Below are 22,496 nucleotides of genomic sequence, written 5' to 3' on the forward strand. Positions count from 1 at the left end.
TGTTGTTGAAAACGTCAAGCGACGTGTTTAGTGCGGCTGGTTGAGTACTTTCCCATTGCGAATGGACACACGCGCGTGCAAAGATAAACAGCGCCAAAGGGTACATTTACATTTCGTCTTAAATCTCAACAATTGTACATTTGCTGTAAATGGAAAGTAAAGCGATTCGCTCGAAATAGTTGTGGAATCAACAAGAAACTTGTGTTTTAATCGAACATAATCTTTTGTTATCTTTCATATGCTTCGTTCAGTGTGAAGTGTTCCTGCTTGAAGAATACAAACACTCCTTGGTAAAAGCCAGAGAACAGCCGCTATGATCGCCATGGTCACTATCCGCTTATGATTGTCTATTATTATGGAAATTAAAATTTTACAACACTAATTTTCTATCCATCTCACTATAAGCACGAAGGGCAAATGCCATTTTCTATTACGATCCCCTTGTTGCAACACGTACTCCACAGCGCACATATCCCATGCGCCGGCACCCGAGAAACAGCAGAAAATGATGTCAATGCTCACGAAAGGCTAAAGCACCTTAGGGCTCCCCCATATGCACAGCCTACACACGTTTCGATACACGCATTACTTCCGGAGGCATCGCGACAGTTCCGTGCTGTCCCGGTCGGTGCAACACGGGAGTGCCCGCTATCGATCAAACACGGACGGACGGACGGACCGGTTCGGTGCCGGTCGCAATGAATGAAGTTGCTCGAACACCCCCTGGCTGATAGTGACCTGAAGCACCCCTTTTCGATGGCGTGCCTGATTTCGGGGCCAGCTTCTGGCACACTTCCCCTTTTTTTTCGAGGTTTTGTGCCCTGTCTTGCGCCTGACGACTGAGCGTGCAACTCCCCCCTCCCCCCCGCCCAGAAAAGGCAATTTGTCATACCCGTGTTGCCGGCATCATCAGACGCAAACACACAAAAAACGGCATGCCCAAAACTTTGGCTCCACGGGGGCTGGGTGGAACTTTTTTATCACCGATTTCGTTCGTCCGATGCGAGCTAAGCCAGCAGACGGGCGTAGCTAACGCCATCAGTACCGTGATACCACTGATCGGATGTTGGTGGGCCGTATTAGAAGTTGGGCTGAATTATTTATGCAAAATTAGAATCTTCAAATAGAATCTTAAGGTTCAAGCAAACAACAGGACGGCAAGGATATTACCTTTCGTTGATTCTCTTCCAAGCTTTCTGTGCAACCCCGTTAAAGGCCATTCTCTCGTACAGTTTGTAGTATCCCAGTACACTAACCTTAGCGCGAAAGTGAAACACCTAGCAACGTGTACAAATCCTGCGAGTGCTCCGTGCTCAAAGCTCATAAATCATACAATTTTCTTTAAATTATCAGTTAAGCTATAAAGTGCGGGCAATTCGCGGCCTCAGATAATCTCGCGAAGACGGTCTACTACCCCGGGAGTGCTTTCCTAGTGTCAACTTCCGTTGCGAGCAAGTGTGTGACATTCGACAGTAGTGCGGTGGTGGAACGTGGCATTGATTTATGGAATGATGAGTAACGATTGACGGAAAACGATGTAAACGTCTGTTCCGTGTTACAACTGCGGTCAAATTGGAGTATCCGGCACCCCTGGGAACGCGACTAACAAAACGCAAAAAATCACTATGGTGTCGGTCGTTGTTCCCACTTCCTGTTCTAACCGTGCCCGGTGTATCGATTGCGTGTAAATCGGCATCGTAAGCTTTTGCGCACAAAAAGAGAAACCCACAAGCCAGCAAGCACTGCCACAGGATGGGTGACTTCGGATCAGGTGAGTAGCGCTTTGGCCGCCTTTTTATGACGTCTGCACGCGGTGTGCTTTTACAGCTTTCATCGACTAAACGGAGGTGGGGTGAAGCGTGAGCCATCGTGTCGTATTGCCTTTTTTAGCCTTTCCTGGATTACACACGCCAGGCAAGATTTTTTTTTTTTGGTTTTGTCTGTCTACTATTAAAAACGGTCTGCTGCCTTTTTCTGTGTGCATGTTAAGTAGCACAAACTGTGCAGCCATTTTTGCCAGCCGAAGAATGATTGATGTTTGCTATGAGGAGCAGGTGTTAAAGTTTCCGGTTCATGCCGCTGCTCGGCACGACTCTGTGTCGCCCTGGCCAAACCCGGCTGACAGTGAGCTCCAGCAGCAGCACGGCGATACTTCCGACAATCGCGCCCAGCAACAGCACCATCACCGAGGACACCTGATCTAGGTTAACCTCCGGCATTTTAACCTCATTTTCGGCACACCTTGGCTTGTCGGCGTAGCAACGGCTCCGCTCGTACTGCATCACACCGTTTCCGGCGATTCGGTGCACCGTGACGCGAAACAGCTCCCGCAACGGATTATCCTTCGCCAGGGCCAGATGGGTAGATTTTTTGCTGATCAGTACCACTTCCTGTAGTGCGCACCGCTGCTCGTCCGTGAAATGGGCTAGAGAGGGAGAAAAGTCGGTTCACGAGATAATCGACACGTTTTAAAGCTTCTACTCACTCTGCATCATTTGATAAGCATGGTGTGCATCGCACAGAAACGCAACCCTTCCGCGAAGAATGAGTTCAAGTCCTTCCGCCATGTCGTAGTACAGAGTGTCCGCCTGTGTGAGTTGCTTTTGTACCAGCGCTAGCAAATGCTCATCATCCGTGGCCTACTGGATCAGACAAGAAAAGAGGAGAAGAACGCGCTTCAATGTGTTGTCTTGTGTGGCGACAGCTAATAGCAAGCGATGCTCCCGAGTACGCTACATTTAAATATTCCACGTTTTTGGGCACGTTTTCCAGCGCTACGGCAAATCCATTTTCTACTAGCTGGTGAAGCGTGTGGATGCTTTTCGGTGGTACGACCAGCAGAAAGCTTACAATGTACGTCAGATAAAATTGATAAACCAGCATGCTAAAGAGTATCATGGCGAAGACCGTGATTCTGCTTGCGTACGAGTGGAACGTTTCGATGAAGCCTGCAAGACATTCGCGTAAATATGTTTTAAAAAATGAAGCATTTCTTCTATGCCAATTTCTTAACAAACCTTGCTGGCACAGTATTCCCAACACTAACACCAAAATACCATTTTCTCTATCCTGACCCTCCAGCCGATCGAGGTGTAGTATGCAGCACATTAGTAGTAGAAACGCAAGAAATAGCGCAGTGATTCCCAGCCACGAGAGAACAGTAAAGGGGCGCAGAAAAAAATTTCTCGTCCAGTCCACATTAGGATGCAGGAAAAGAAGAATTGTCCTGTGCAAATATGAGAAAGGAGAACACTTAAATATAGCTTGAATGTTAATTCAACCCTTCACATTGTAACATACTGGGTATCGTGAACAGCAGCAGTATAGTGGAGTTTGGAGATGTCTTGCTGTTTAATTTCGACAGGGTTGATAATTAAGTCAAACGGTTGTTGATTCCCTTCATTAACAAGATTCTCAGTGATGCTGTAGGAAAGGTTAGTTTAGGTTTAATACTCGCATTCACTTTTTTCGCTATAAGTTGAATACCTTAAGTTGTGCATCGTAGACAATACATTCCACAGACGCAATCCATAAGCTCGACCACTCTGCAGCTCACCAGTCACCGTGCTAGCACCTATTGCTGTTGCCTAAAAAGCGGAGTTAGTACATTCTAACTAATTCTAGCACTTGTCCAAACACTTGCCTTCGCTATTCCAGTCAGTTGCATTCCGAGCAGATTTTGTCGCCTCTCGTACACGCTCCGCTTATCCCACATCGTCAAACCGGCGGACGTACTCCAGGCTCCGATCTGAAGAAAGCTTAACTCCCACCGAGTACCCACACGATGTCCACACACGTCAAGAATTGCAAAGTTTGTGTCATTATTGCTAGTCCTCATAGGCAGCGTGAGAAGCACCATAGAGGACGCGGTAATATTGAGCTTCTCCAAAATCATCCTACTCTGCTGCAGCGTCTCCAAACCGCCCAACAACCACCTAAATCGTGCACCATTAAAGAAGCCCCTTACGGATAGCGCCTTCAGTACACCTGCCAGCCCGTCACAGTTTAAATCGGCCATCAAACCAACGCCAACATGCACCGACTGAAGTGAGGCCTCGAATTTCGACCCGCTGAAGCTGGCCACATTCAGGAAGGACATACTTGCTGGGTGATTTTTCCTCGCACTGTGCAGCTGGTGGATGAGCTCTGAAATTGCACAAAACACGAAGAGAAAGTTTTCGATTGCATCGCCAGTCGCAACTTTCCGTTCCGTTCCTCACGAACCATCCTGCAGGTGGAAGCAGTGGAAAACGTACACCACCTTCAGCTGTTGCCATTTCATTAAATCGAACAACACAAGGTCTTTTTGTACCGCGCTGGTAAGCGCAAGGCAAGTGAAGGAAAGGAGCAAGCACCTCATGTCTCAAAGCTTCTTTAACAACTGATCGTATTGCACAGGGTGAGCACAGAGTAGTGCTATCTAAAAGTGCAATCAACAGCAAACTATTTCCCATGCAAGTATGGCACACAATTATCCTGTCCGCCCAAGGATAATTAGACTAATCGAGACAAAAGCGAATGGTTGGAGGTTGCGTACGCCCTCTTGTGTTCGTATTCTCCGTTTCTAACTTTGTGCAAAATAATTCGTGTTTGTTTTCTGGTCTCTTTCGTCATTGTCATTGACAACAATCATCATTGAAAATAATCATCTATCAACTGCTTTAGCGTGATCGATTGCTCCTACGAAATGTACGTTGTGTACGGTAGCGTAAAGATACGCGGTGGCATGAGCAACGTTGACCTCCTTGGCCCCTCCGACCGACTGGTGGATGGTGAAAATCTTCAGCAAGTGGGGCTACGTGCTGTTGAATCGGTAATTGATATTAAACGGGATCGTTTGTCCGTGTTGAGATGTGCTCCAGTTCGAATTTCCTTCGAAATCTTGCTTCAACATCAACCCAACAGTATCGACACGTTCCTCACGACGATCCCTGCCAGGACTATTTAATGCACTCCAAACCCCGGACAACAGGACCGGACACGACCTTTACATTCTTTCACCATCCAAGGTATGCGTGGGACAGGCACATTTTCCTCCATCTGTTTGATACGATGAGCTGGATCGCAACTGGCCTACTGTAGGGCGATCACATACTAGTGGACTGACGATCGCTGTCCTTTTTACGCTCAGCATGCTGGACGTAACGGCACACCGTTGATCACTTATGGCCAGCGAGGAGCACTTATGCATTCTTCATCTTTAGCTATTAGCTGGTCGTACGATTCGCACTCTGGAGAAACTGATTGCTACCGGGACGAACGTTTCGATTGATGTACAGTACAATAGAATGATGACTTTTTGTCTGGTAACTGGTCGCTGGTGAAACTTCCCGACACAGTGTGGTATATTACATTTCGGCCTTCTCCACTCTCCGAACCATTTTCCAGCGAACGAAGAACCCAGTAGCGATCGGGCTCGCCTTTGTCCGACAGGGTAGGCATGCCTTCCAACTGTGACACGTCTTACGGAAACGCAGACGTGCTGGGTACGGGGTAACAGTAGCAATTGTGTAGAGCACCAACAAAACGCAATCCTTCCCCTTCTTGTTATTTCTAGAAACGTTTACCGAGAGACAAATTTGCGAGCTGCATAATGTCATGCGCAACCCACACCGCGTCTCCCAGCTTGATCAAGGGATGCCCGCTGAAGGACCTGTTCAAGTTGCAGCTACAGATCATGCGAGAATCCGGCATCTGTACCGGGGAGCAGAATTGTACCGGTAGGGTTTGTCTAAATGGATTGAGTTCTGTTACGTGGAGACGGGTTTTGGAAGTAGAAAGTTAAAATGAAATTAAATAGTATTACTTTGTATTTCACCTTTACTGGTTTAATTTCTTGGTTGCCGGTCTCGTGGTACATTCGTCAAATCGTACGACTTAACAACATGCCCTTCATGGGTTCAAGCCCCATATGGACCGTGCCGCCATACGTAGGACTGACTATCCTCCTATGGGTGGTAATCCATAAGTCACTGAAAGCTATGCCCACAAGTGGTACAGGCAGGCCTTTACCAACAACAGGCGAAAGAACTCCGTTGGAGCCAAAGCCTTGCCAAACTATTCGAACAAACAACTTCACCGACAACGGTTGCTGAGCCAAAGAAGAAGAAGAATTTATTGGTATCTTTTAGCGAGAGATACGTACACGTAGATCATGATTGTATTTGAACTCATGAGCACCATGTTTTCAACCAACTTGTGCCGGGAATTTCGTCGAATGTCGGGTTCTTTGATAGAGATCAATTCCAGGACATGTATGAGATTAGTATCAGTTCCACAAGCGGTGTGGGATCAGCTCTGTATGGGGTTGATATTAGTTCCTGGAGCGGTATGGGTTGTGTAAAAGTTTCAGAGTATGAAATGGGTTTAGGATCAGTTCTAGGATCTGTATGAGCTCTGAATCAGTTTTTGTTGACACACCCTTTGGAATTAAGAGTCACCAGGGAATTGGCTTAAAAAACCTTGAGTGACACGCACGCTAGAGTTACTACATAGTATATTCAAAAGTAGTATTCAAAATTTATTTGCGTAGCTCCGTAACCAGGCAAAATATCCAAAATGAAAAATATGCAAAAAGGCTAATAAATTCACCATATGAGCAGCGTTCTTTTGTAGACATATGTAAAGTAATTATTATATAACGCTGATAATATCTAAACATTTTCGTTGGAATTAAGTTGATTTAGTATGGTCAGTTAAGTGTTTTAATAGCATATTAGCTCGTTATTACGTAATTTTATTGAATACCCTACTCATCTATAATACCAAGGACACTGCGTGCTATTTACCTCTCACAGTCTTGTAAGATATAAATTGAGGTTCATTATCTACATTATCCACTTTACAGGGTTTCCCACGATTTATTGGTTGGATCTCATCAATTTTTGGTTGGTTCCCATATTTTTTTAGTGCGTTCCCACGATTTTTTGGCCGTTTCCCAGATTTTTTTGGTCCAATTGTATTGATATCCATTCGGAAAATACCAATAAATTATGGGAACGAACTAAAAATCCATGGGATACGACCAAAAATTCGTGGGAATTCACCAAAAAATCATGGGAACTGACCAATAAATCGTGGGAAACCCTGTAAGTTGGCCTAGAAAAAAGGACCTAAGTTAAAATACTGGTATTGTGGTACCATCATCAAGGATAACCATAGTCCCTGGAAGCTAATTATCGCATTATTATGCCCATCGTCATTTAAACCAAATCAAACAAGCATTTCTTATCCTAAAAATAACCATTTTATGTATTTTCTGTACCAGTAATTGAATTCCTCTTAAGTGAGGATTATTTCCCTGTAATGTGAATTATTATTTCAATTTGTTAGTTCTTGCGCTCAACATACCAAAGCACATGTGTTACCTCTCCTCTGACATGATAATTGTATCAGCAAAGGATTCATCACAGCGAATATTTAAAGTGCTTCAGTCCGAACATGTGTCTCAGTGACTCTGCAACATGAAGGTGTTTGTTTGTGCCCTGTTCCTGCTAGGACTTTTAACTCCAACTCGATGTTCGTCCCGAACTCAACTGATCGAAGAGTTTCTGGAGAAGCGTTCCATTACCAGCCTGATGTTACTCCACTGTGTCCAGGAGCCGGTTGATCAGGATGTGATCCGCATCGCCTCAGCCCTTCGCCAGTCATTCCATGGCAGCGTGTACTACCTCGACGTGACCGGCACCCACTTTCGACGGCACTTCCAATGGCACATGTTTTACGAGCGCTACAAAACGGCCATCACTCTCAACCTGGAATGCTCCGGAATAGAATCAGTTCTGAGTCACCTGTCCGATAATGCTTACTTCAATGATACCTTTCATTGGCTTATGTTTGGTGGACGCAACTTTGAGCAGGTGACCTGTTTGCTGTCGGCTCAGAACATTAACTACGATGCCTCCATCATGCTTGTGTTCGATCGTGGCGATCGTGCAGATGTTCCCAAGATTTTCGAAGTGTATGATGTACGGGGGACCGTTAAGCGCCGTGGAGGCCGGGTTAGTTTCGAGCTGTTGGGAACAGTTTCTTCGTTGAACCAGCTGCCCAAAAGTGCCCAAAACATCAGCCGCGACCATTAATCGAGTACCTCAACACTGTAAAGCGACAGACATCGTACACTGCAACCATACACAGCTATCAGCTGGTGAAGTTGCTTGAGATGAAGCTGAATTTCAAGTAGCTCACCTCACTTCCTGAAAGGCATACATTTGTCCTAATAGAAATATTTGTCCATGGTCCATCTCTCTCCAACAGGCTCATAGTGATATTAACCGAAGATTGGCGATTTGATCTGATCGGCAAAAACTCATCACGAGGTGTAGTGGGCCAGATACAAACCAAACAGGTCGATTTTGCGACCACTCCCTTCGCAATCACGCCGGAGCGTATCGCGATCTTCGAAACCACCATCGAAATAGCGCACGGAACGTATGAGTCTTACGGGGCACTAAACTGCGCACTGTTATCTCCATCTTTCAATCTCTCTGTCTTTCCCGCAGCTTCTACACCGTGTTCCGGCATCCGAAAAGTTTAAACAATAGCAACATCTTTATGCTTCCGTTCACGACCAATGTTTGGCTTGCTATTACCCTGATCTTTGGCGCGGTAGCACTACTGATCGCCCTGCTGATCGTCTGCTTCAACCGGACAGGTCGCAGTAGGTCGCAGTCAACCTTCGAATGGCTGGTAGAACAGTCGCTGCTCGGTACGCTGGGGATGGTGTGCCAGCAGGGCATCCACCATCGCATCATTTGGTGGAGCTCGAACCAAGTGCTGGTACTGGTCGCGATGTGCTCCTCGATGATCCTGTTCCAGTTTTACTGCTCCTTCATCGTGGGCTATCAGCTGATCACACCGCCAAAGACGATCAACACGCTGCAGAAGCTGGTGGACAGCGAGATACAGATGACGGTCGAGAATCTGAGCTACCAGCATGACTTTTTTCGCGTAACGCCTTGGGGGAGCGGGAGTGTGAAGGGCTGTTATGGTTTATACGACTGTTTACCTACCTTTTTTGCAGCGTACCAACAATCCGGCCGCCTTGAAGCTGTACGAAACGAAGATTCTGCCCAACAGGTATGGAGGATTCGTGAACCTGTCGTTCGGTATGCAGCTGGTCCGGCAGGGCGGGTATGCGTTTCACTGTGAAACTTCGTACGGCAATGCACTCATCATAGAAACGTTCACCGAGCGGGAAATCTGTGATCTGCAGCAGGTCCAGCTCTATCCCCAGCGTCCCGTCCATCTGCCCCTGATCAAGGGCAGCCCATTGCGGGAACTGTTCAAGGTGAACCTGCAGCTGATCAAGGAAAGAGGTCTGCTGGCGTACCATCACGCTCGATACTACACGCCCCGGCCCAAGTGTAACAAACAGAGCAGTACGCACACCGAGCAGATCTATCTGGCGGATGTGAGGTTCGCGTTTGTACTGCTGGCCGCTGGTATGGCCGCCAGCGCAGCATTACTCGGGTCGGAGCTTGTATTCTTGCACCTACGTACCTGGTGGCACGAGCGGCAGATACGAGCCATTCCGGCGGGGTTCCGTTGGCTTAATTAAACAGGCACAATGACGATGGGCGGAGTGCCCCTTCGATATGCGATGCTTAACACAACATGCAATTGTTCGCGAATTTCAAAATGGTGTAAAACTAGCGTAGATTCCAGCACCATATTTAACAAACTCCAGCGGGTAATCACAACACTATGAACTCGTCAGCACATGTGTTATCCTTAGAAACTACGGCACACAGCACTACTTCTTTATCAAAACCACTTAATCGTTGACTATCCCAAACTAGCCCGTCGGAACACGTTGCATATTAAACGCAAATACACGAGAACTAGTCGTCAACGCTGCCGCTTATTTCGCTATTTCCCCCGAGAAACAGAAGGTGAAACTTTCTCAAAATTTATTTCCTACAACACTTGCTGTACTTAGCCCGGCTGCAACGACGGACCGGTGGTAATTGTCACATTGTACCTTTTCTGTTGATAGTAATCATGCCGAGGGATTGGTTTCGTTTGTCGTCACACGGTGTAAAGGCTGGAACGTTTGGAAAACGTTAAGGCCGGGCTACATTGATCGTACTCGCAAGTGTAATTTCGATTTTCACTAGCGCATCTGGCGGCGGCTGGTGGAAGCTTTGTTTGGTCGTCGGGGGAATGGTCGTGTTGGATCTCAAAGTTAATTAGTTTTTTCACCGTTTTTTGATGCGAAAACGGCTGAAATACTTGCAAAACATATTCATCTATCAATTACAAAGCTTTTCCAATCCAGTTAAGGTAAAAAACATGGAAAAATAACATATTTTCTGAAGCGGCTCCAAATTGTTTGGAAAAATGCTTCGGTCAGCCGCCGCCAGATGCGCTAGTGAAAATCAAAATTACACCAGAGAGTACGATCAATGTAGCCCGGCCTTTACATCCGTTGCCACGCGGGATATGTTGCACGAAGGACGACGTACCTTGGAGGAGCTTCATTAACTTGACGCGTCGAGGCTTGGTTGTGTGCATCTGGGCGGTCGCCGCTCGGGCACCCCCAGGATGGTTCATGCATTTCCACCGTTGCTACTGTACTAGAAATGTGTGATCAGATCCGGATCCGCTCGGATGGCCCGGGTCTTTAAAATGAGCGAGTGAAACATGGATCACTTTTTGAAAGATCCGGTTCACCGCTTTGCTGAGGGAATTTGAGGCAAATAATCGAATGACCAAGTGAGCAAGAATCATTTTTCCCTCTTTCTAATTGCCCAATCAACTTGAATCAACATCAGCCCAACACCATCGACACGTTCCTCAGGACGGCCCCTGCCAAGCCGAGAACGTTTGATGCTACTACTCGGAGCTACTCCAAACCCAGGACAACAGGACCTACAGGTTCTTTACACGGTATCGGGTATCTTGGTTCGGTATCTTTTGGATACCGGTATGAGATCAGGATAAATTCCAGCATCTGTATGGATTTAGGATCTTTTCGATTCTGTTCATCCGTTCCAAAACCAATTCTCAGACCTGTATGAGGTTCATATAAGGTCCTGGAGCGGTATGGTTTGTTTAAAAGTTTCAGAGTATGAAATGAGTTTGAGATCAGTTCCAGGACCTGTTCTAAATCAGTTTCTGTTGATATACTCTTTAGAATTAAAAGCCTCGAAGAAATTGCCTTTAAAAAACCTTGAGTGACACGCACGCTGGAATTATTATGCATCATGATGCGTAGCTCTGTAACCGGGTCAAATAAACGAATTCTATGAAAAGCATGCAAAAAGTATTACAAATTCAACATATTAGCAGTGTTCTGTTATATCCATGTGTAAAGTAAATATTACATAAGGTTAATTATGCATTAGCATTTTCGTTGGAATTAAGTTCATTTTAACTATTTTAATAGCATATAAGCTCATTTCTACGTAATTCAATTAAATACCCTACTCATCTATAATACCAAGGACACCGCGTGCTATTTACCTCGCACAGTCTTGTAAGATATAAATTGACCTTCATTATCTACATTATCCACTTTAAGTTGACATATAAAAAAGGGCCTCAGTTACAATACGCGAATTGTGGTACCATCGTCAAGGATAACCATAGTCCCTGGAAGATAATTATCGCATTATTATGCCCATCGTCGTTTGAACCAAATTAAACAAGCGTTTCATATCCTAAAAATAACCTTTTGATACAATGTTGCTATCAGTAATTGAATTCCTCTTAAGTGGGGATTATTCCTCTTTAATGTGAATTATTATTGCAATTTGTTAGTTCTTGCGCTCACCATACCAAAGCACATGTGTTACCTCTCCTCTGACATGATAATTGTATCAGCAAAGGATTCATCACAGCGAATATTTAAAGTGCTTCAGTCCGAACATGTGTCTCAGTGACTCTGCAACATGAAGGTGTTTGTTTGTGCCCTGTTCCTGCTAGGACTTTTAACTCCAACTCGATGTTCGTCCCGAACTCAACTGATCGAAGAGTTTCTGGAGAAGCGTTCCATTACCAGCCTGATGTTACTCCACTGTGTCCAGGAGCCGGTTGATCAGGATGTGATCCGCATCGCATCAGCCCTTCGCCAGTCATTCCATGGCAGCGTGTACTACCTCGACGTGACCGGCGCCCACTTTCGACGGCATTTCCAATGGCACATGTTTTATGAGCGCTACAAAACGGCCATCACTCTCAACCTGGAATGCTCCGGAATGGAATCAGTTCTGAGTCACCTGTCCGATAATGCCTACTTCAATGATACCTTTCATTGGCTTATGTTTGGTGGACGCAACTTTGAGCAGGTGACCTGTTTGCTGTCGGCTCAGAACATTAACTACGATGCCTCCATCATGCTAGTGTTCGATCGTGGCGATCGTGCAGATGTTCCCAGGATTTTCGAAGTGTATGATGTACGGGGGACCGTTAAGCGCCGTGGGGGTCGAGTTAGTTTCGAGCTGTTGGGAACAGTTTCTTCGTTGAACCAGCTGCCCAAAAGTCGGGCTCGCAGCCACGACCTGGAGGGCATTGAGCTGTGGACAGCGCTAGCGGTGAGATGGAGTGTTCTTGGTTGGAAATTGTTTGGAGGATCTAAATGCTGCTTCCTCCTCTTTGTAGACCATTGACAAACTACAGTCGCAATCATTCATCGAGTACCTCAACCCTGTAAAGAGACAGACATCGTACACCGCAACCATACACAGCTATCAGCTGGTGAAGTTGCTTGAGATGAAGCTGAATTTCAAGTAGCTCACCTCACTTCCTGAAAGGCATACATTTGTCCTAATAGAAATATTTGTCCATGGTCCATCTCTCTCCAACAGGCTCATAGTGATATTAACCGAAGATTGGCGATTTGATCTGATCGGCAAAAACTCATCACGAGGTGTAGTGGGCCAGCTACAATCCAAACAGGTCGATTTTGTGACCACTCCCTTTGGACTCACGACGGAGCGTATTGCAATCTTCGAAACAACCATCGAAATAGCGCACGGAACGTACGAGTCTTATGGGGACACTACACTGCACACTGTTATCTCCATCTCTCACTCTCTCTTTCTGTCTTTCCCGCAGCTTCTACACCGTGTTCCGGCATCCGAAAAGTTTGAACAATAGCAACATCTTCATGCTTCCGTTCACGAATATTGTTTGGCTTGCTATTAGCCTGATCTTTGGCGCGGTAGCACTACTGATCGCGCTGCTGATCGTCTGCATTCACCGGACAGGTCGCAGTAGATCAACTCTCGACTGGCTGGTGGAACAGTCGCTGCTCGGTACGCTGGGAATGGTGTGCCAGCAGGGCATCCATCATCGCATCATTTGGTGGAGCTCGAACCAAGTGCTGGTACTGGTCGCGATGTGCTCCTCGATGATCCTGTTCCAGTTTTACTGCTCCTTCATCGTGGGCTATCAGCTGATCACACCGCCAAAGACGATCAACACGCTGCAGAAGCTGGTGGACAGCGAGATAAAGATGACGGTCGAGAATCTGAGCTACCACCGTGACTTTTTTCTCGTAACGCTGAGGGGAGCGAGAGTGTGAAGGGTTGTTTTCTTATACGACTGTTTGCCTGCCTTTTTTGCAGCGTACCAACAATCCGGCCGCTTTGAAGCTGTACGAAACGAAGGTTCTGCCCAACAGGTATGGAGGATTCGTGAACCTGTCGTTCGGTATGCAGCTGGTCCGGCAGGGCGGGTATGCGTTTCACTGTGAAACTTCGTACGGCAATGCACTCATCATAGGTGCGTGTCCGGACCTTAGGGGATCCGTCCACCTACAGAGCTTGACTAACCTTATACGGCCCAAAACGCCTTTACAGAAACGTTCACCGAACGGGAAATCTGTGATCTGCAGCAGGTCCAGCTCTATCCCCAGCGTCCCGTCCATCTGCCCCTGATCAAGGGCAGCCCGTTGCGGGAGCTGTTCAAGATTAACCTGCAGCTGATCAAGGAAAGCGGCCTGCTGGCGTACCATCACGCGCGATACTATACGCCCCGGCCCAAGTGCAACAAACAGAGCAGTACGCACACCGAGCAGATCCATCTGGCGGATGTGAGGTTCGCGTTTGTACTGCTGGCCGCTGGTATGGCCGCCAGCGCAGCATTACTCGCATCGGAGCTTTTGTTCTTGCGCCTTCGTACCTGGTGGCACGAGCGGCAGATACGAGCCATTCCGGCGGGGTTCCGTTGGCTTAATTAAACAGGCACAATGACGATGGGCGTAGAGGGGCGGCTTCCAGGTGCCCCTTCGATATGGGATGTTTGGCTCAACATGCAACTATCCACCCATCTCAAAACGGAAAGAAACTGGCATACATTCCAGCACCATATTTAACAAACTCCTGCGGGTAATCACAACACTATGAACTCGTCAGCACATGTGTTATCCTTAGAAACTACCGCACACAGCACTACTTCTTTATCAAAACCACTTAATCGTTGACTACCCCGAACAAGCCCGTTGGGCTACAAACAACACGTTGCATGTTAAACGCAAATACACGAGAACTAGTCTTCAACGCTGCCGTTTATTTCGCTACTTCCTCCGAGAAAAAGAAGGTGAAACTTTCTCAAAATTGATTTCCAACCAACACTTGCTCTACTCAGCCCGGCTGCAGCGACGGATCGGTGGTAACTGCCACATTCTACCTTTACTGTTTGATGGTAATCGTGCCGAGGCATCGGTTCGTTTATCGGCCACACGGTGTAAAGGTGCCGTTTGAAAACCGTTGCATCCGTTGCCACGCGGGAAATTTTGCACGAAGGACGACGTACCTTGGTGGAGCCTCATTAGCTTTGACGCGTCGAGGCTTGGTTGTGTGCATCTGGGCGGTCGCCGCTCGGGCCCCCCCAGAAAGGTTCATGCATTTCCACCGTTACTGCCCGTTCACACCGTGACATCACGCACCCTCGCTCTCTTTCTCCTCTTCGATAGGCGCAATAGAATATTGCACATTATGTTTGATAGACAGGCGAACGCAAACGAGGGAATTCCCGTAACCCATAACGTCCCCAAGTGGGCCTGGTTCACCACACCCAAGCCCACCCAAGTGTGGTTCCAAGCATAGAAACTCGCACGAGACCACGTGGCCAATGTACGCAGCCATTACCACCCCAATGATGGTGGTAATGGTGGTGTGTGCATGCATTATGGGCCTGCCACACTTCACACACACTGAGTGTGGCTGAGTCGCGTTTTGCACCCAACGTATGGGCTCCATCTCCCTGTAATGGCCCCATAAAGGAGGAGTGCGTATGTGCGGGTGTGTGTGTGTGCTGTGCGGCACACCTTTTGCACCAACATCTCCATCATTCCCATCTGTGGGGCTCCACACGGGTTAGAAGAGAAGGTCCTGCCTTCTTCAACTTCACCAAGAAAAATGGGGGCTTTGGCCGTTGGGGGTGGGGGTGTGCGGCTTTGAGATACCCCCGGGCTCGGCAAGACACATACACACACACGGTCGGTCGTCTTTGGTGTGATTTCGATCTGTTGGAGGGCTTCAGTAAGTTGCACCCATTCGATCCCGACGGACCTCCGGTGCAAACATTGGAGAGTGAAGGATCGTCGTCTCGCGAACAGGGGAATCGTTGTTTTTGGGTGGCTCCACGGACAGGCACACCTGCCCACCCCGCCCAGCATGAATCCGGATGCGTGTGATCCGCTCGCCCATACGAGCATGTATCAGCGGGCGGAAGAAGGTGTTGCCACTGCGCTAAATCCGAAAAGTTCTAAATGTAGTGTTTTCCCTTCGCTGGCAAACGCGCTAATACGTTTTGTGTTTGTGGTCTGTTTTTCATCCTTTTTCAGACAGTGACGACAGCGACGGTGAGGGAGGACTTGGAAATGTGAGCCGTGTTATCGTTCGACCTCCAGGTAAGTGGTGCAATGCTGTAGCAGTAGTAGTAGTAGTAGCAGCACTCACTCGAAGGAAACGCTTTGCACTCAGGCTGCAGTGAATTACTAATTACTATTACACCTTCATCTCTTTGCACCATCATTTTTCGGATTGGAATTAGCTGACCGTACTTCGGAGAAAAGAAAGTGCCACCGAAATTAACCATCTAGAAAATGTATTTTTCCATTAAGATTTTATTACGAATTACTGTGAAAATAGGGGGGCCTCAATTATATACGGTTGACGAACTGCTAATAATTGTGTGTTATAATTAAGCCATTGTTTGCCGGTACTATTTACTGGACACGCATTGGTTACGGTTAATTTGCTTCGGAAACGCATCTCGCCATCCCAGGCAACGACAAATCAAAAGCTTGCTTGCTCTGTCAGGTTTAGTGGTCTGTTGGACACAGCGAGAAAGGATGACTGTGCTCCCAGGGATGAAATACCGGGGTTTCCGAGAATGTAGAGTAATAGTGTTTGTGTTGTAAGATGAAGAGAAATGCAGAATATGTCTAGATAATTGTTGTATTCTTTTTTTTTTTTTTTGCTGTTTGCATTAATATTATCGATAATCGTATGTTATTGTAATTTGCAACATCGAACGTTGACCTATTTATTTTTCCAAATACTTATGAATGTACGGTTCAATCAATCCAATCAATCAATTGGCGACAGACAGAGCCTGTGCGCCACATATACGTGCAATCGCATCTACTACCCATCGCAACTCTTTCGTTTGCTGCCCATTTCAAGCTGATTTGGGAGATCGAATCTTGTTGGAAAATATGCAGCGCCAAATCGATCGAACGATCGGTTTTCGTTTTGCTGATTTCATTTTTTTTTTTCATGTTTTATTTTTCAATGTTATGTGTTTTTATCAAAGTTCTGGTTCATCAAAGTTTGTGTTCAATGTTTATCAAAGTTCTTGCTTTGCTCTCCTCCTTCTCCTGCTCCTCCATCCTTTCCTCCATCGCGCATTGTACGCATATGGTAGTTGCATCATTTTGTTTAAAATTATAATATAGTGTTTTAAGAAAATTTTATTACTAATCCAATATGCTTCTTAAGCACGTTCGCCGCGGATGCGGCGTGCCAGCTGAATGTCCTTCGGCATGATGGTGACACGCTTGGCGTGGATCGCGCACAAGTTGGTGTCCTCGAACAGACCGACCAAGTAAGCTTCGCTGGCCTCCTGCGGATGTGTGTGTGTGTGTGTTGTTGGTTGGGAAAAAAGGGTATTAAAGAAAGGTATTACACTACGGAAGAAAGAGTTTTTCCTCCCCCCCGACTGGCAAAAGAAACGTTTTTTACCTGAAGGGCGCCGATGGCGGCCGACTGGAAGCGCAGATCGGTCTTGAAATCTTGCGCAATCTCACGCACCAGCCGCTGGAACGGCAGCTTGCGGATCAGCAGCTCCGTCGACTTCTGGTACCGACGGATTTCACGCAGCGCGACCGTACCGGGACGGTAGCGATGCGGCTTCTTCACGCCACCGGTGGACGGGGCGCTCTTACGGGCGGCCTTGGTGGCCAGCTGCTTGCGCGGAGCCTTTCCTCCGGTCGACTTACGGGCGGTCTGCTTGGTACGTGCCATCTACATCATATTATTTACCGGGGGATTCGATGAAAAGAAAAAAAGAAAAGTTTCATTAGAACAAAACACCAAAATGCAGTAGTAGAAACGAGTGGTGGTGGACTCGATACAACCTAATCGCTCTCTTTTTCTTTCTCAAACACGCGCTGAAATTCTGCCTCCCTCTCGCTTGGCATGAAAAAGAAGGTGAAAAACCGGTTTCTGCTTCTTCGAAAGTCAGCCAGCCGCTTGTGAAACGGGGCGACATGCGCACTGACGCTCCCCGCCAAAAAGCTCGAGAAAATCAATAACCCAAGCCAACCAAACACATACTTTTCCTCCTTAAACCACAAGCGGTGGAATTAATTCCAGCCCTATTCTTGCACGGTGATGAAACCCCTAAATCCAAGATGTCGGCTGCCCTTTATCCCAGTAGGCCATAACATTCAATCAAAACAAAAACATAATTTCAATATAACGCGGTGGGGTGTAGAAATTAACAATAGAAAATGGGAAAATGTTTTAAATGATGTTAACACGCAAAAGTGCGAAAATCGCCGTTTTCAATTCGATTTAAATTTGATAAACTAAACAAAACAAACATTAAAAATTAATTAACGTTGTTTCAACAAAATTATCAAAACAATGCGAAAAGATAGCAAATTTATTAAACAATCATTCTTTTTCCATAATTCTGCACGTTGCGTGTGTTGTTTAAATTTCATTTCATCAAACTTCACACGCACACACACACACTCGAACATTCTCTCAAAACAACGATTGCGCACAATACCTTGAACCGCTTTCCCGTCAAGCAAATGCAGTTAAAATGACGCGAAATTCAATCACACGAACACAACATAATTTTGTGCTTCAAATTGTGAGAAAAACTCAACTCCACTTGGTGGGTTGGGGGAGAGGAGTTCGACAAAGCAGTCCACAATTGAAACGCATCAGCACCAGCGCCTCCCCAACCCCCTCCCCATCCATCAACTACTTCCAGCTTAGTATCGCTGCTCTCACAACAAAATGGCGTCGCTGGCGGTGGAACATCGCGCGCGCGATCGAGGCACATTCAAAAATTGCTGCCCAACATCATGTTCATTCATCGCCCCACCGTGTCAATGTTCAAGCGCGCGAGCCTTCACAACACATTGCGAAGCATATTACCAGCACACACACCTCGCTAGTGTCCCTTCTGCAGCCACACACATACACACACACACACACACACTAATGAAAGGGTGAACGATTGCCAATAGAGTTTTCACTTTTCGCTTCACTCGGGGGGACACGAAGCGCGTTCTTTTCTTCCCGGGAATAACGCGCCTTTGGTTGACCCTTGTGGAGCGCTAGCGCTACCGCTCGAAGGGGGAAGCGGACTGGCCCACCACTACCCTTCGGGAGTGAGTGGGATGGGGGGAACACTGCTTACCTCTCTCTTGCTCTACTTGCTTTGTTTAACGCACAACAATCGTAGCTCACACGGGCAAAAGTAGCTTCCGCTCGTCAAGAAGATCCAAGAAGTAATGACGTCTCTGTGTGTGGTGTGGCTTTTCCCGACCTGCAAGTGCGCACACCAACACACCAACGTGCGGGGTGGGTAGATGGTGCTGTTTCGCTTGCGCGCACGCGGCACTGCCGGCGAGTGGGAGCGCTATCGTGCTCGCTCGCACTCTCCCGCGCTAAAACACGCATGCGTTTAGCAGGTGCAGCTGTGTTCTCAGCCCGTGTGTCTTTGCATAGTTTTCGGCGTGTTTTTGAAATTCAAAAAAACAGGAAAATGTTAAAATTTCTATTTTACGTGATTTCTATTTCAAGTAAATTTTAAAAAATAATGCCATTTCGCTCCTTTTGCCCTCTCTATCTCTCTTCGCCCCCAAACCAGGACACAGTGGCAAAGCGAAACGGGGCCACCTGTGCTTCGATGCGGCGTTCGAAACGGGCAACCTCGGGCGGGTCGACCTAGTAGGCGAGTTCGAGTACGATCTGTTCCTGCGGCCGGACACGTGCAATCCGCGGTACCGCTTCTGGTTCAACTTCACCGTGGACAACGTGAAGCAGGACCAGCGCGTCATCTTCAACATCGTCAACATGAACAAGAGCCGCAACCTGTTCAAGGACGGCATGACGCCGCTGGTAAAGTCGACCAGCCGGCCCAAGTGGCAGCGGCTGCCCCGGTGCGAGGTGTTCTACTACAAGTCGCCGGTGCACCAGAACCACTACGTGCTGAGCTTCGCGTTCGGGTTCGACAAGGAGGACGAGGTGTACCAGTTCGCGCTTACCTTTCCCTACTCCTACTCCAAGATGCAGGCGTACCTGAACGCGGTCGAGCTGAAGTTTCCGGAAGCGTTCGAGCGGTCCTCGCTCGGCATGAGCATCGTAAGTGTGGTTTGGGACTTTGTTTGGGGAACATTTCTACTTAAACAGGGCGTTCGTGTGTTGTTTCTAGCAAAATCGCAAACTCGAGCTGATCACGTTCGACGACGTGAAGAAACCGGACAAGATGGACCCGAAGAACGTGATCCACATGGTCGTCATACTGGCGCGCATACATCCGGGCGAGTCGCCCGCCTCGTACGTGGTGCAGGGGCTGATCGAGTTTCTGGCCGCCGCCAACCAGCCCATCTCGAAGGCGCTGCGCGAGCACGTGGTGTTCAAGATCTTGCCGATGCTCAACCCGGACGGCGTGTTCCTCGGCAACAACCGGTGCAACGTGATCGGGCACGATCTGAACCGCTCGTGGAACCGGCTGTCCCAGTACACGCACCCAACCCTATCGGCTGTGATGAAGATGTTGAAGGAGTACGACAATTCCAGTGTAAGTCCGATGGGGGGGGAGGTTAGGACGAGGGGGTTGGGCAGACCAGTGGGTTTGATATTGTTGCGTTTCCCCTTCCGGGCAGTGCTATCAGGTGGACTTTGTGATCGATCTGCACGCCCACTCCAGCCTGACCGGGACGTTCATCTACGGCAGCACGTACGACAACGTGTACCGGTACGAGCGGCATCTCGTCTTCCCGAAGCTGTTTGCGACCAAGTGCGAGGACTTCTGCCAGGAGCACATGATGTTCAACGCGGACGACCGCAAGTCGGGCACGGCGCGGCGCTACTTTGTCGAGGCGCTCAGCGACAACGTCAACACGTACACGCTGGAGGTGTCGATGTGCGGCTACTTCCTGAACGGGACCAACATTCTCACCCAGTACACGGAGGATGGGTGTAGGTGTCGCGAGCAACACACTTTTTTCTTTTACTGACGCGCTGATTATCTCCATTCCATCTTTTCTGCTTACAGACATGCGAATCGGAAGAAACCTCGCCCGCACGTTTCTGGAGTATTACCGGTTTACCAACATTCTGCCCATCCCGCCCGTCGACGAGCTGCGGCCGCGCAAGGGCCGTCCACGGACGCACCGCCCGCGGGCACGGTCGAAAACGCGCAGCGAGGTGCGGGTGCGCCCCAAGACGACCCGCGCGTACGCCCCGATCAGCTACACAGACCTGTCCATCTGCTACGACAGTGCCACCTCGGAGGATGGGTCGCCGGTGCGGTACATGTACGGCCATCCGGGGCACGGCGGCGGTGGTGGTGGACTGCGGATGCGGCCCCACATCCACCAGGACCAGTTTTCGCTGTCCAACATACAGGCGGCCCGGTTCAGCAATCTCGACTTTTCCAGCGACTTCCGGCTGAAGGTGGGCAGCAGGGGCAAGGGCCAGGCGGGGTCGACCGCGACGGATCCGAAGATGCCACCGATCGAGATGCTGAGCGTGCCGCCGAAACCGCACCTCACGATCATCGACTTTAACCAGCTGACGCGCGGTGGCCTGGAGGAGGCCACGGCCGGCAAGACGCTCGAGCGGGAGAAGGAAAAGATCCGCCGGCACACGGTCAAATCGTCCTCGCGCAAGGCCTAGACCTCGGTGCTAAAACGTGTAGCAATTTTCTATTTCCAACTTCTCCACGGTAGACTTAATAAAGCTAGTGAACGATTCGGTACCGCAGAGTAGCACCAGCAGCGAAGGTTTGCCATCAGCTAGGGGTCGCTGGAGCAATCGTTCGATTTCCGCCGCTGCTAGCCGCCGGTCGTGGATGGGTTCGTTGTAGCGCAGGCGGGCGGCGAGACAATTGCATCGCTCCACCCCCGCAGCAGCACACGCGCAGGTACGCCGGGACAGGTAGATGGCATACGCGAAGTTCCAGTAGCCGGCCAGTGAGCGCAGTTCGTCCCGGAGCAGCACACCGGCAAGGTTGCGAAAGCATGCGCAAAGCGTCAGCCGGGTCTCGTCCCCTTCGTCGTCGAGAATCGATCGCAGTGTGCTGTACACCGGCGCTATGGCAACGCCCTGCACGAAAGCGACCACATGGCGATACCGATTGCGCGTCCACAGGAAATCTCCATACACACCCTTCCACTCGGTGCGCGATCCGGCCGACAGCGTTACGAGGTGGTTCGTCATTTGACCGCCCGGTTCCAGCTTTATCAGCACATCGAAGGTGCCGTGCTCCTGGTCGAACGCAATCGGTGTGTAGGGCCGGCTGAGGTACAGGTCGTCTTCACTTTTGTCGTACTTTTGATGCGTTTGTTTTGCATGCTCCTCTCCCCCGGGCTGGACGGGATTCGCTTCCCACCAACGTAGCAAGGGGTTATCTTCCGCACTCCTGACCGGTTTCCGGTCGGGCTGGTGGAGGGCGGATCGAAGCGCTCGCAGCATTAGATGACATCCGGGAGGTACGATCAGCTGCTCGCGCTCGTCACCGATGGCCGGAACGTAGCGAAAGCGAAACCGGAACACATTGTCCGCTGCCGGGGTAACGCACTCGCACCGGAATTGTTTGTACGTTCGATCGAACACGTTGACCACATCGGGTGGGAGCGTGTGTTTGGATGGTTTCACGTCCAGCACACAGTTGGTACAGCCGGAGCCACAGCAGGCCGGGTCTTCTTGGCTCATTTCGCAATGTCGGTCCGAAGGGATTGCAAAAAAAACTTTGTTCCATTTGACAGGAGATGGCTGTTTACATGCACACACACT

The 22,496-nt window shown here is 48.6% G+C and overlaps 6 protein-coding genes across 6 annotated transcripts; 3 read left to right on the forward strand and 3 right to left on the reverse strand.

Moving 5' to 3' along the window:
* Positions 1-876: 876 nt before the first annotated feature.
* LOC120950009 (cytosolic carboxypeptidase 6) lies at positions 877-21,464 on the forward strand. Its single transcript, XM_049605889.1, is given in 6 exon segments — positions 877-1,771; positions 15,794-15,859; positions 19,345-19,838; positions 19,909-20,336; positions 20,338-20,678; positions 20,755-21,464. Coding segments are annotated over 6 exon segments (1,971 nt in total). The 5' UTR covers positions 877-1,752; the 3' UTR covers positions 21,378-21,464.
* Positions 3,607-4,388, reverse strand: LOC125906551 (uncharacterized). The gene is made up of 2 exons (XM_049605892.1): positions 4,225-4,388; positions 3,607-4,146 (listed from the first exon to the last, which is right to left on the reverse strand). The coding sequence occupies exons 1-2, from the start codon at positions 4,358-4,360 to the stop codon at positions 3,611-3,613; spliced, it is 672 nt and encodes a 223-aa protein (XP_049461849.1). The 5' UTR covers positions 4,361-4,388; the 3' UTR covers positions 3,607-3,610.
* LOC120948134 (ionotropic receptor 75a-like) lies at positions 8,129-10,442 on the forward strand. The gene is made up of 4 exons (XM_040364141.2): positions 8,129-8,178; positions 8,257-8,436; positions 8,502-8,949; positions 9,023-10,442. The coding sequence occupies exons 1-4, from the start codon at positions 8,162-8,164 to the stop codon at positions 9,557-9,559; spliced, it is 1,182 nt and encodes a 393-aa protein (XP_040220075.2). The 5' UTR covers positions 8,129-8,161; the 3' UTR covers positions 9,560-10,442.
* LOC120950008 (ionotropic receptor 75a-like) lies at positions 11,480-15,022 on the forward strand. The gene is made up of 6 exons (XM_040367711.2): positions 11,480-12,536; positions 12,604-12,731; positions 12,810-12,983; positions 13,060-13,501; positions 13,572-13,728; positions 13,806-15,022. The coding sequence occupies exons 1-6, from the start codon at positions 11,895-11,897 to the stop codon at positions 14,183-14,185; spliced, it is 1,923 nt and encodes a 640-aa protein (XP_040223645.2). The 5' UTR covers positions 11,480-11,894; the 3' UTR covers positions 14,186-15,022.
* Positions 16,040-19,024, reverse strand: LOC120950014 (histone H3.3A). The gene is made up of 3 exons (XM_040367722.2): positions 18,892-19,024; positions 17,196-17,477; positions 16,040-17,076 (listed from the first exon to the last, which is right to left on the reverse strand). Exons 2-3 carry the CDS (start codon positions 17,475-17,477, stop codon positions 16,948-16,950), a joined length of 411 nt encoding a protein of 136 aa, XP_040223656.1. The 5' UTR covers positions 18,892-19,024; the 3' UTR covers positions 16,040-16,947.
* Positions 21,351-22,470, reverse strand: LOC120950012 (NADH-cytochrome b5 reductase-like). The gene has a single exon (XM_040367718.2). It carries the CDS (start codon positions 22,413-22,415, stop codon positions 21,387-21,389), a length of 1,029 nt encoding a protein of 342 aa, XP_040223652.2. The 5' UTR covers positions 22,416-22,470; the 3' UTR covers positions 21,351-21,386.
* Between the last annotated feature and the right edge of the window lie 26 nt (positions 22,471-22,496).

This window comes from Anopheles coluzzii, chromosome 2, assembly GCF_943734685.1.
Source record: "Anopheles coluzzii chromosome 2, AcolN3, whole genome shotgun sequence".
NCBI lineage: Eukaryota > Metazoa > Arthropoda > Insecta > Diptera > Culicidae > Anopheles > Anopheles coluzzii.

Excerpts from the sequence above, each read along its gene's own strand:
- LOC125906551 (XM_049605892.1), bottom strand. The coding sequence starts at position 4,360 with ATGAGGTGCTTGCTCCTTTCCTTCACTTGCCTTGCGCTTACCAGCGCG. Across the intron at positions 4,147-4,224 it reads CTGCTTCCACCTGCAGGATG|AGCTCATCCACCAGCTGCAC; the intron begins GTTCGTGAGGAA and ends GTGCAATTTCAG.
- LOC120948134 (XM_040364141.2), top strand. Across the intron at positions 8,437-8,501 it reads ATAGCGCACGGAACGTATGA|CTTCTACACCGTGTTCCGGC; the intron begins GTCTTACGGGGC and ends TCTTTCCCGCAG. Across the intron at positions 8,950-9,022 it reads ACCAGCATGACTTTTTTCGC|CGTACCAACAATCCGGCCGC; the intron begins GTAACGCCTTGG and ends CCTTTTTTGCAG.
- LOC120950008 (XM_040367711.2), top strand. The coding sequence starts at position 11,895 with ATGAAGGTGTTTGTTTGTGCCCTGTTCCTGCTAGGACTTTTAACTCCA. Across the intron at positions 12,732-12,809 it reads GAGATGAAGCTGAATTTCAA|GCTCATAGTGATATTAACCG; the intron begins GTAGCTCACCTC and ends TCTCTCCAACAG. Across the intron at positions 13,729-13,805 it reads CGGCAATGCACTCATCATAG|AAACGTTCACCGAACGGGAA; the intron begins GTGCGTGTCCGG and ends ACGCCTTTACAG.
- LOC120950014 (XM_040367722.2), bottom strand. The coding sequence starts at position 17,477 with ATGGCACGTACCAAGCAGACCGCCCGTAAGTCGACCGGAGGAAAGGCT. Across the intron at positions 17,077-17,195 it reads CCGCCATCGGCGCCCTTCAG|GAGGCCAGCGAAGCTTACTT; the intron begins GTAAAAAACGTT and ends ACACATCCGCAG.
- LOC120950012 (XM_040367718.2), bottom strand. The coding sequence starts at position 22,415 with ATGAGCCAAGAAGACCCGGCCTGCTGTGGCTCCGGCTGTACCAACTGT.